General features: G+C 33.5%; 1 protein-coding gene across 1 annotated transcript in view; it reads right to left on the bottom strand.

Annotated features, from left to right (window-relative positions):
• Positions 1–682: 682 nt before the first annotated feature.
• The window catches only part of FNDC3B (fibronectin type III domain containing 3B), a 176,960-nt gene continuing 164,770 nt past the window's right edge, over positions 683–12,872 (bottom strand). Inside the window, exons 25-26 of the mRNA XM_072408114.1 lie at positions 8,691–8,818; positions 683–5,603 (exon numbers count right to left, since the gene is read on the bottom strand). Of these exons, the coding sequence (XP_072264215.1) occupies positions 5,292–5,603; positions 8,691–8,818 (440 nt within the window). The 3' untranslated portion in view covers positions 683–5,291. The remainder of the gene's footprint in view (positions 5,604–8,690; positions 8,819–12,872) is intronic.

Here is a 12,872-nt window from a genome sequence, read left to right as displayed (position 1 = left end):
GATAATTTACTTACCACATGTATCTTAAAAAACTCACTTTGCAAAAAATACCTAATCATGTTAAAAAAACACAATTTTTTCATATTGTGATAATTTCATAATCGTAACGCACTAACAGTACTCTCTGTGTGCTTAAGACACCCAAACCTCTCGTATGATTATTTGACAGAGTGCCCGAGAACTGGTGGAGCAAAGAGCAGTTGCCATGTTCTAGCAGAGATTCCCTAAACTGAAATTCCTGAAAACGACTGCTGCATTAGCCAGAGATACATCAACCAAAGAGAGTAACACTATTACAATTCATGTGTGAGCCTGATCTGAAGATCAAGATGCCATATCATACGCTTGAAATGTCAGCAAGTGTGTTTCGGCATGAATAGTGCATCCCTTATACCCAGTAGTGCTATCAAAGAATCTGTTTAGCTGGAACAGAACCTTTGGCATGCTGCTTGGTCAACATATCATCAATCTAGTTACTTTAAGGTTCAAAGTTGTTGTTTTTTTAGTCCCAAGCCTTACATGAAATTTAGGGTCCAGCGTACCTCCAGGGTATTGTTGCAGATCTTGTGGTGACACTAAAGTACACACAAATCCTTCCAATATACTAACACAGAGATACCTTAGAAGAAATTAGAAAGAAAGAACTGAACAACATGCTAAAATAAATCATCAACACTCTTCATAAGAAGTAAAACATTTATTGGGCTTAAATATATTACAAATACACTAGAAATACAGTTAAGTTTTACATGTCGCAGCAACTGTATTTTTTTTTTTTTTTTTTGCAAAATCTATACATTTAAGTAGATATGTCGGCTCTAATACAATGCATACAAAGTAGTCGTACATTTACAATACCAGAAAAAAATGTGACTTTCTCATGAAATGTTTGGAATGTTTGCCAAAGTGAGGTAAAATAATTTTTATAACTAAAGTTTAGACGGTTGTGCAAGCATGTCTTCTAGACATGACTAAGTCATATAGTTGTTTTTGAAGTGACATAGGCAGCAATATTGTATTGCTAATGGGTACCGAATCCTAGAAGTAGGCCACAGTTCAAGTGACTGGAAAATTATTACCTATTACCTGTATTTGAAATCTATTCTGGATGTTATAGCAAAGAATTTAAGTGGGAAAAGGTATCAAGAACATCAGAGAATAGGTTTAGTGTTTGCCTTTGTATTCCAGCGAACATGAGGTGGCAATTACCCATGTTGGGCTTTCCTTTTGAGTAGGTCATACTACAGAGTCCATGATTTGGGTAGTGCTATATAAGGATCAAAAGCCCTAAAAAAATTAGCACAAAGATTTTCTTTACCATTCTGACAGATGCCATATTGTTAGCCAAAGGTATCATGGCAATCTCACTTTTCCATGCAACTATGATAAAAACAGATTTGTTAAAAAGTATAAAAATATAATTTGTTAATTTCATTGTTTTAAGTGGACAGAAATATTAGATAAAACAATATTTAATTGCATAACACAAATTCCCCTAGCAACAAAGGGAGACATTGCTCAAAACTGGCCAATTTGGTGTAAAATTATATATATATATATATTATCATATAGTGGCTTTTTTGGTGGAATATTGGTGGGATAATGTAACCACATCTGTATTCCTAATAGAGCACTTATAATGATCATATAATAGTTATGTTATGCAATTCAAAGCAGCTCTACTGCATAATATATTTAAAAAATATGTGTTTTAAGTACCTAATGTCTTCTACCCTCCCCGTATATTTATGAATTTTATTTAAAAAATAAGGTGCAGTTATGGCTTGTTAATACCAATTTTGTTCTGAAACCTAATGTTCTAGCTGTACCCCAAAGGATATCAAATTTATCATATTTTTAGACAATGTCATTGCTGTCAAAGTGGTATGATTGTGGCCTTACACTTGGTATATCTTCATGAAAAAATTGTTATTAAATTATTATTACCCATTTATTTGGCCTTTTGCTAAGCAGTAAACAATGTTGCTTTAAGTGGGACATTAGGAAAGACATTAATAAAAAAATTATTTCCAGCAAACCAAATAGTTTTCTAAGTTGCTTAAAATTGATATATTTGATTTTCTCATTAAGGGTATCAGCATTACTGATCTGTATAATTACATTATTGTTATTTAAATTTAAGGGACAGAGTTACCTTTTTACATTTTTTTACTAAAATACAAAAAGATTTTATTAACAATGGTGAAGATTATACTCACAAAATACAGAAAAAAACTGCATAAAAATACATTTAAATAAAAAAAAATTTAAAAAATGTAACTTTGCCGTAACATTGGCAGTAATATTAGTTTGCAGAGCTATGTTAATGTAGTGTTTACATTTATATTACAGCATATTCTAACATTTGCTACATCAGTATAGGCACATAGCATGATTAGTGGATCATAACACTTTCCTCAAAAGAGATGATTAGAACATTTGGTTATATGTAAACGTTTCAATCACGGATGTTTTTGGCGGTATAAGCACTGATTTCAGTTTTTTTCTTTAGACATGACAATTTAAAAAAAAAAAAAAAGTCTAAGACACATAAAACACCTAAATTGCTACTGGGTAAAAAAAAAAAAAAAATCTAACTTACAAAAATGAAAATTTAACATGCTACAAATATTAGTACATATTTAATTTTTACAATAAATAAAGATTGCACTGTAGTTGGCATTTCAAAGTACATAACGTAATATAATGTAAAAATAAACCTACAACAAAAATATTGTTGGGTTCCCCGTTGCTTTGGTTATGGGAGTTACAAGCAGATATACTATTTAGAGAAATATAACAAAATATCTCAATGAATGTCAAAATTAGATTCTATCACAATGCAAAGTAAAGCAGCAAAAATATACAAAATATAGATTTATATAAAAAGCTGGGTATATGGTATGTGTCTGTTGCACCCTTTTAGAAATGAGTTTGCACCTTCAGCTGAAATGTTTCCCTGAGGCACTTTTTTATGAATAATAATTTAATTACTTAGGTTAGGGTTAAGGAAAAAGTGTGCATACTTACCAATAAACATTTGTTTAACATGATAAAGTGAACATTTATTGGAGCACTTTGGAAAAATGGTACTGGGAATGAAAATGAAAAAAGTTTTGCAAATTTTCAAATCCATCTTTAGAATATTATTAACCAATGTCTATATAAACGAACAAGCTGTGATCTAAAAAAAAAAAAAAAAGTTTTATTGATAAGGCACTGCTTTGCTGATAAACTGGCTGCATAAAATAATGTTATATGATGCATGCTATATATATTTTAGAAGTGACAGTAACACAAAAGACTGAATTATAGATACTTAATGAATTTAAAATGAATGCTGCCAGTGGATGTAAAAGTCCAAACAAAGAAATATATGCTGACAATTACTCTTAAATATAAATGGATAAAAAAGGGTTATTGCAGCAGCATTATCCCTGAGAGCCAAAAAAGAAGGCTCTAAATGTTTAGGTGGTGGTTCAGATACATAAGAACAGCCAATCACAGAACATCTGAGGTGAGGGACCCTCTTGTTGGGAACCAATTATCAAATGAAAAGATTTTCCATGCATAAAGGGGAAAAACCTTTAAAGCATTTATAGCATTATGTATGTAGTTTAGCTTACACAGACCCTTAGCACACATTTCTACAGCTACATAGCATTGTATATTTAACTATTGCACAATTCCCTTTGGCGTTAATTTGCTACATTTATAAAAATAGGACTATTTTTTACACTTAAGATATGATGCTCAAACTAACTGCTGAACATCTTAGGTGTATATTTAGATATAAATGTTATGTAATGCATTACATTTTAATTTTACCTTACTAGAACAATGGATGTTTTGCTGAAAAAGTACCTTTGGAACGCAAGTGAAAAACTACATATTGAAATGGGTATAGAAAAGGACAATTAAGTGAAATGAACTGAACTAATTCCATGTTATTTGTTATTTTGACCACCAACAACTAAACTATAGCACATACATGCTACATTTTAAAGGAGAATTTAACTTTAGCCTTCAAATCCTCTTCTGCTAAAGATTATTTGTTGTAAATACTGTTCTCATCCTCCCCTAACATTCACCACCTTTTATAGTAGTACAATATAGTCAGTTCATGAAACACAAACATGGTACAAACACCCCGACCTACAAAAGTCCTGGCATAAAAAGTTGGCATAAATAGGTGCCCTGTGCAACAAGATGTCGCTAGCACCTACAGGCTAAATTATTTATCCAAGAACGGACAATATGAACTGGAATACTGCCATATTCTTTTTCAAATATTATGATGGGTGATGGGGTTTCTAGTCACAAAGAAATCGGTGAAATAAGGATTTTTCAGGTATATATACACCAAATTATATTGCTTGTGTAAACATGCATTATGCTTGTATTACATATTACTTATTTTACTGCGTTTCTCTATATGTCTGTTCATGCATACCTATACCTCAAATTGAACAGTCCTTCAACTAACAAGCTTCAATGTAGTCAATAAAAGCAGTAAAGCTGGATCATATACACCTTTGCCTGGGTGTCTTGTCAAACTGTTTCATTTCTAGCACTGGTTAGGTGACAATGCTGGAGCACAGAGTAGCTAAAGGGGAGGAACAAGGCTGAGAAAGAGCTGCTCACTGGCCAACTTAACTTGATTAGCACACTTCAGCAAAAAAAAGTGTAAAAAGATGTTGGACTGGTACCCTGTCTAGATAGAAAGAAAAATACGTTTACAAGACTTGTATCAAATATTCAGAACCTAGCTCTACATTTAAAGTCACATAATAGGGGTTGATTTAATAAGGAACTGTTACATTTCACATATAGTTCCATTTAAAGATGGATAGTTAAGTTCAAGGTATAGGAATACATTATTGATTATATAATATATCTGCTGCAGACAAAAGTAAAACTATTTTAGCACAATCATGTATACTGCAATGTGGCTAATATAGAACAGATAATTTTTCAATAGTTTTAAAGATTTATTCATTTATAAAGAACAATGTTTAAAATCTAAACCCTTACTTGTATACAAGTTTACACCTAAATAACTGTACTGTAATATATCTACTTAGAAGAAACAAATTTCAGCTATTTCCTGGGTTTGCATTTCAAAAAGGTGCATCAAAACACTGACAATGTAGCTGAAACAGTAATAACATGAATAAAAAATGTAGAACTCAAAAATGATTGGTATTTCTTTAAAACAAATATCTGAATAAATGTCTGAATTATAATGCGTAGCATTAGTTAAGTTTATGCCTCAAATTGGTCTTCATTGTCTACTTCATAAAGAAGTACTGAAGTATAAAGGCAAACAAAACTGACAAGGTGGCAAAGCCAAGAACAAAGAGGATTGCAAACTGTTCATCAGTAGGCATCATGCTCTTGAATTTTGCATGTTCCAGGTGAGTAATGTCCTCAGGTAACATGAGTTCATTCCGTCTCATGATGAAAGACGCAGATGGACTGTAAGAGCCACAGAGTTCCTGGGTGGTATCCGCACATCGACGACATACAGAAACTCGAAATCTGTAATCCATATTGACTTGAAGGCCTGAGATTTGAAATGATGTGTCTTCTCCTTTATATACCTAGAAAATACACAATATATGTAGGTATGATTAGGACTTATGACAGGACAGCAATCAAACATTACATTTGGAAATCTGTGTGATAATAGTAATTTAAATATCCTTAATAGATCTGAGGGTAAAAACAAATGAGCTCATTTTTCAACTTTTCAACCTGGGAACAAGAGAACATACATACTTATCTTTTAATGGGATCAGGCCTATTCTGAAGATAAGACCTTATGAATATCATGCTTTTGCCAACATCCATGAGATATGGATGTTTCACAGAGGGGTGTGACTTTCATGTGGCTTTAGATTTTCATACTAAAAAAGGGATATAGTGAGCTTGATTTGTTAAAGCTTTCCAAGACTGGAGAATCATGGGTATCAGATAGACTGAAGCTATCATGGGTAAACCTGGATGATCCAGCAAACCTGGGATGGATTTCTTAAAAATATTTGGTAAATGTTTCCAAAATATGGACTCATACCAGGGATTCATACCAGGCATGCCCACTCACCCAAGTTCTCCCATGATAGTCTAAACTTTCCAGTCTTGGAGAGCTTTGATAAATCAGGCCCCTTGAATCTATAGCCAAAACTTTTTGCTTTTGTTTTTAACATATCAATGTATAGGCTGGAGTTTACATTGATATTAAACTATTACTTCTTGAGTCATAGAGGTCTTTCTGATCCCCCAGTTTTTCTGGAAACTCATTTAACTTGTCACACTGCCAATACAGGTCTGTTTAAGAATATCTAGACTCTACAGTTACTAGAAGCTCAGTAAACAAAAATCTTCACATAAAATGATTTATAAATGTAATATATTTTCAATACATCATGATGTACATTATGATTAACATGTGCAAGTTTCATACTTGCTTGAATGAAACCAGTGTACACATCTTTTTAGGTCCAAAGTCAGAGTAAAAGTGGGATTGAAGAGGGATGAAGCACACTTATTAGTGATTATGTACTGTTAAATCTGTGCCTGGTATTACAAATCTGCATTTATTAACACTTTTCCTTTTTTACCAGTGAACACAGTCATCTGTTATATGAATGAAATTGTATAGGGCTAAGAGTGAAGGTTCACTTTTCCCACATCTAGTAATATAATAAAATGTAAATGATATATCTAAAATGCTTGCCTCCTCATATTTTGATGTAATTTCCACATTTCCATGTCATGCTGAAGATACGCTTCATGTGATAGGAGGCACTGAAATTACCCAGCAATTTACTCACTCAGCTGCTCAATTTATCATAATTCACATATTTTGCTTCAATCATGTTATTTTTATGGTTCCTAATTTTGGAGCACATATGATGGTTTATAACCTTATATGCAAATTTCAAGTAACTTAGATAAAAATAATCAATCATTTTTTTTCTTTATGTGTATGTATATGTGTAAGTATATTACTGTGTCATATATATATATATATATATATATATATATATATATATTACAGTATTATACATGCACATACACACACATATATATATATATATATATTATTGATATAATTATTGATATATTGATTAATTATATATATATATTACTGATATTAACTCATCAATCCCATGACTTATTTGCCTTCCTATTTTTAAGGAATTGGTATGTATTTTTATGGGATGACACAACAAGTGCTCAGAAAAAAAAAATAAACTGTCAGCAATATTGATTAGTTTTCTAACAAACCTCATGTGTGTAAAGTGTATTGTCCAATTTGGGTGATTGGGATCCCAATAATTTCAGATCAATAATAAATACCATAAATTATCCTTAACTGTAACAGTTAACATTGTGATTGGAAAGTGGTTTTATTGAAAGTCTATCCCAAAATAGGTACAAAATAGGTGGCATTTAACTTTTTACAACTAAAGATGTTTATAAGAATGAATATAATTCCATGTACATTTAATAAATTGAGTATAGCAATTCCTGCCTATATTTCATAAAGGCAATATTATCCATAATTTAATGCGGTTGAATTGATTATGTTCCAGAACTTTCAGTCCTAATATACCTGGCAGATGGATCAAGCAAACATGGAATGGATTTCTTCATTAGCTATTACTTGGCAAATGATTTTAATCCTGGCCAGATCCATTTTAGGTTTGCTGAACTCCCCAGGTTCTCCCATAATAATCTTCTCCAGTCTTGGAGAACTTTAATAAATCTGACCCAATGTATAAAGGCCTATTTGATCACTTTGGTGGAAATGCAGCATATCCTGCTTTTTCCATGCATCAACAAAATGCACTGGGTGTATACTGAAACCATAAGATACATGATAAGTTGCTCTGTTCTTGAACAGGGCCTGCACACAAACCAGCACACCTTGTGTTAATGGGCCTCAACATACTTTTGTATTAGAACTAAAAATCAGGCTAACAGACACAAATAAGCCCACAATCAAATAGTTTTTGCATCCATTTCTAATGGCACACATAATGCAATACCATAAATGTGATTGTATTATGAAGAAAAACTGTCATGTCCACTGGTTTCAATTACAGAATACTATAATAATGTTATCTATCAGCAGAAAAAGCTCAAGGTATTTTATCATGAAATAAAATCTGATACTAGAATTCTTTGGGGGAATCACATTTATGTGTTATTGGGTTACTAACAACTGTGCAGTCTGACGTATGATTTAAAAACTGCATAGTCTGATTTATGAGTCCTTTTGCAATGAAACACAATGTAATTACTATTCCTGCAAGAGTCCTGAAAATTTGCTTTGTGGCTAATTAGGAAAGATTGGTCATTTAGATTTATGCTGGAGTAAAACCAGTTGTGTCAATAAATAAGAATGTCTAAGAACTGAATAGCTGTAATAAAGGGCAGTAGGAGTAATTTTTGACATTTCTTTTCAAATTGGCCACACAATGTAAAATTGCATTGTACAATCCCTGTACAACCTCTTTACCAACAACTACTTAATGCAAAGATCTACATAAACAATTGCTTTAAATTATATCCAAACAGGTAGGGCTCCTTGGGATGGCTAAATATTGGGGCAACATAACAGTGTGAGCCAGCTATCTAGCAATGCATTTATATCAGTGTCATATTTTTTTTTTACCTACCTGTTTATATTCTGATTCTCGACCAACCTGCACTTGTAACATATAAGCAATAGGGTCTCCTCTCATTGGTGAAACGGTCTCCCATGTAATTTCACATGTGTTTCCTTCTAACTGTGTCACCCTGGGGGCTGAAAAATACAGATTTATGTTTTTGTTAACATTGGAAAGTAAAAATAATTTAAAACAATAAAAATAAGTCAGCACAATAAACATATAGCAATCACTTTTGAACATTCAGTATGTGAAAGGTAAATCTTGTAGCTGCCCTAAAACTACATGTATCTCTTTCCTTAGTTATAGAAAACCAATTAATATGGGCAACCTTTTTCAAAATGCAGTTTTGAAGAGCTATCTTATTGTATCTCACTGCTAAGTAAAAAAGCACAAGCACTACTTCACTACACCATGAAAACACGGGAACTTGCATTTGTTTCAATAGATAACGGAGTTGTTTTTCATAGGGATCTACAGCGAGATAATGGAATCTTAAAAGGAGAGCTTCAGTGTAATTTAAAATATATAGGGCTTCTATTTCTACCAACTAATTATATTCATAAAATAGCAAGCTCTGGAGGCAGAAGACACATGAATCAGAACGCTACTAATCACACCAATGTGCTTCAACCAGCAGGATCTTGGAAAGAACAGCACATGGGTAACAGTAAACAACATTTACATGCTTTACATGCCTAACAAATAATTGAAAAATGATAAGATAATATTCCTAAAAGGTATTCCCTTGGCAGATGGCTATATATGTTTGTGATCAAAACCCAAATGAGGATAATCTAAATTATATCTGGATTGGTTTCAGCTGTTTTTTTGTGGATTGTGAAGACAATGGTTAAAGTGGAACTAGCAATATACTTTATTAGGGCAGAGCTTTAATGCAGAAAGGGACAGGCAATGTCCTTTCTGAAATAAGCATATTTGTCTGATAATTGCTAAGCTACGCATCCCAACCTCCCCTGAGATATAGTTCTGGCTTAAATGCGGTTTTTATTACTGCCCGGATCAACCCTCTCTGTTTATTCTAGAGACCTTTGTGACCATCAAAGTGAAGGAGATAAACAGTTAGGTCCATAAATATTTAGACAGAGACAACTTTTTTTCGAATTTTGGTTCTGCACATTACCACAATTAATTTTAAATGAAACAACTCAGACTTTCAGCTTTCGCAGTTCAACTGCAAACTTTCAGCTTTAATTCAGTGGGTTGAACAAAAAGATTGCATAAAAATGTGAGAAAGTGAAGCCTTTTTTTTTTTTTTTACACAATCACTTCATTTCAGGGGCTCAAAAGTAATTGGACAAATAAAAATTTAATTTCTAATACTTGGTTGAAAACCCTTTACTGGCAATGACAGCCTGTAGTCCTGAACTTATGGACATCACCAGATGCTGGTTTTCCTCAATTTTAATGCTCCTTTACTGCAGCGGCTTTCAGTTGTTGTTTGTGTGGGCTTTTCTGTCTGAAGTTTAGTCTTCAACAAGTGAAATGCATGCTCAATTGGGTTCCGATCAGGTGACTGGCCTGGCCATTCAAGAATATTCCACTTCTTTGCTTTAATAAATTCCTGGGTTGCTTTGGCTGTATGTTTTGGGTCATTGTCTATCTGTAATATGAAACGCCTCCCAATCAATGTGACTGCATTTAGCTGGATTTCGGCAGACAGTATGTCTCTGAACACCTCAAAATTCATTCGGCTGCATCTGTCCTGTGTTACATCAACGATAAACACTACTCCCCCACCTACTAGATTGTAAGCTATTCGGGGCAGGGACCTCTCCTCCTGTATCGGTCTGTCATTTGCAACCCCTCTTTAATGTACAGCGCTGCGTAATATGTTGGCGCTATATAAATCCTGTTTAATAATAATAATGTCCCAGTGCCACTGGCAGCCATGCATGCCCAAGCCATCACACTGCCCCTGCCATGTTTTACAGATGATGTGGTGTGCTTTGCATCATGAGCTGTTCCACGCCTTCTCCATACTTTTTTCTTGCCATCATTTTAGTAAAGGTTGATCTTGGTTTCATCTGTCCAAAGAATGTTTTTCCAGAACTGTGCTGGCTTTTTAGATGTTTTGGAGCAAAGTCCAAGCTAGCCTTTCTATTCTTGAGGCTTATGAGTGTCTTGCACCTTGCAGTGCACCCTCTGTATTTACTTTCATGCAGTCTTCTCTTTGGTAGACTTGGGTATCGATACGCCTACTACCTGGAAAGTGTTGTTCACTTGGTTGGCTGTTGTGAAGGGGTTTCTCTTCAATATGGAATTGATTCTGCAATCATCCACCACTGTTGTCTTCCGTGGACGTCCAGATCTTTTGGTGTTGCTGAGTTCACCAGTGCTTTGTTTCTTTCTCATGATGTACCAAACTGTAGATTTAGCCACTCCTAATATTGTAGAAATTTCTCATGGGTTTTTTCTGTTTTTGCAGCTTAACGATGGCTTGTTTCACCTGCATGGAGAGCTCCTTTTACTGCATCTTCCACATACAAGCCCCCCCCCCCCCCCCAACTCTAGGCCTTTTATATGCCTATTGATATTGACATAACGAAGCAATTGCCAACACCAGCCCATGAAAAAGCCTTTGAGTCAATTGTACAATTACTTTTGAGCCCCTGAAATGAAGTGATTGTGTTAAAAAAGGCTTTAGTTCCCCACATTTTATGCAATCTTTTTGTTCAACCCACTGAATTAAAGCTGAAAGTCTGAGTTGTTTCATTTAAAATGAATTGTGGTAATGTACAGAACCCAAATTATAAAAAAAAGTTGTCTCTGCCCAAATATATGGACCTAACTGTATAATGTGAGCTGTCCTTGATTAGGAAACAGAAGAGTATCTTTCAATAGGGATAATTGTATAATTGGATAAAAGATTTGAGTGAACTTTAGAGAGAACCCTTTTTTTCCTGTAATATCTCAAGATAGTAGTCTGTTACACTAACTAAACTGAAAATTGTTTGTGGCTGTATACAAATATTTATTTAAGAAAGCCAAGAGGAGTTCCCCATACTTAAAGCTGAACTCAAACCAAATATTGTCTAAATACAAGTGGCATATCTATTCCTATTATGGTGTGCTTTGTGCTGTGTAGTTCTGTGTGGTAATCCATCAAGTAATCCATTAAAGTTGTTTTGTGAAGAATCCTCCTACAATAAAAAACTTCCTTTGTAGGGTGCCTAGTCTTTAAAATAACCCATTCTGTACAATTCTGATAAAGTCATTTGTTGCACACAACATGTATTTATGATATGAGAGAAGCAAACTTATACAACTCTATTGTGATTAACCAGCACAAATATAGGCTGACCAATGAAATAGGGAGTACATTTTTTGGAATAATATAAATATTGATTAGAGAGCAACATTTTCAAATGTCAATGGCATCTTCCTTTTACAACCTACAGACATGTCTCATCTGAAGCTCTGCACTAAAGATTTTTTCAACCTAATGTAATTACCTAATAGCAATTTATCCAAATACTGATACACATTTATTATTTTCTACTCTATGTGGGCAGACACTATGGGGGGTTGAGAGAAGGGGTGGTTTGCTGGTGACAAGTTTTGCATGACTGGAGCAGCATACTAAAGGAATATGCAAAAAATGCCTTTGTTATTAAAAGTGCATCTGCCCAAATGAACAATAATATTATAACTAGCTGAAGTTACTGTGCTGTTACGACAGTAGTATGAACATGTAACCTGTCTATCTAATACATCAAGCAGATAGATTGGATAGGAATATTTCATATATAGATATACAAGATGCAGAACACTATCATTTCATCATCCTCTGTCATTTATGTGGGTGTTATCTATACCCTCATCATAGACATTCCTAAAGCTAAAATCCAGGGAAACAGATTTATACAGAGTTAAAATAAATAAACATTAACTGTCTTACCTACTAAAAACTTTGTAATTGTGATTTTATGTATATTAAACTGCAACTGGTTTATAATTGCACAAGAAAGGAACAGTAGCACAGTGGTAAAGTCTTCACTCTGCTCTCAACTAAAGGTTTATATCAGTTTATGTTCACTTTATTTTTTATGATTATGCTAGTTCTATTAAAAAAAATTATTTAATTTCAGAAGGATTATGCAAGGCAAGCAAAACATTGTTCCAGATCACAATCAATAAAATTAATCAAGTATTGGTCAAAGGATGTTA

Source organism: Pyxicephalus adspersus, chromosome 4 (assembly GCF_032062135.1).
Source record: "Pyxicephalus adspersus chromosome 4, UCB_Pads_2.0, whole genome shotgun sequence".
Taxonomy (NCBI): domain Eukaryota; kingdom Metazoa; phylum Chordata; class Amphibia; order Anura; family Pyxicephalidae; genus Pyxicephalus; species Pyxicephalus adspersus.
This window is presented reverse-complemented; position numbering and strand designations above follow the sequence as displayed.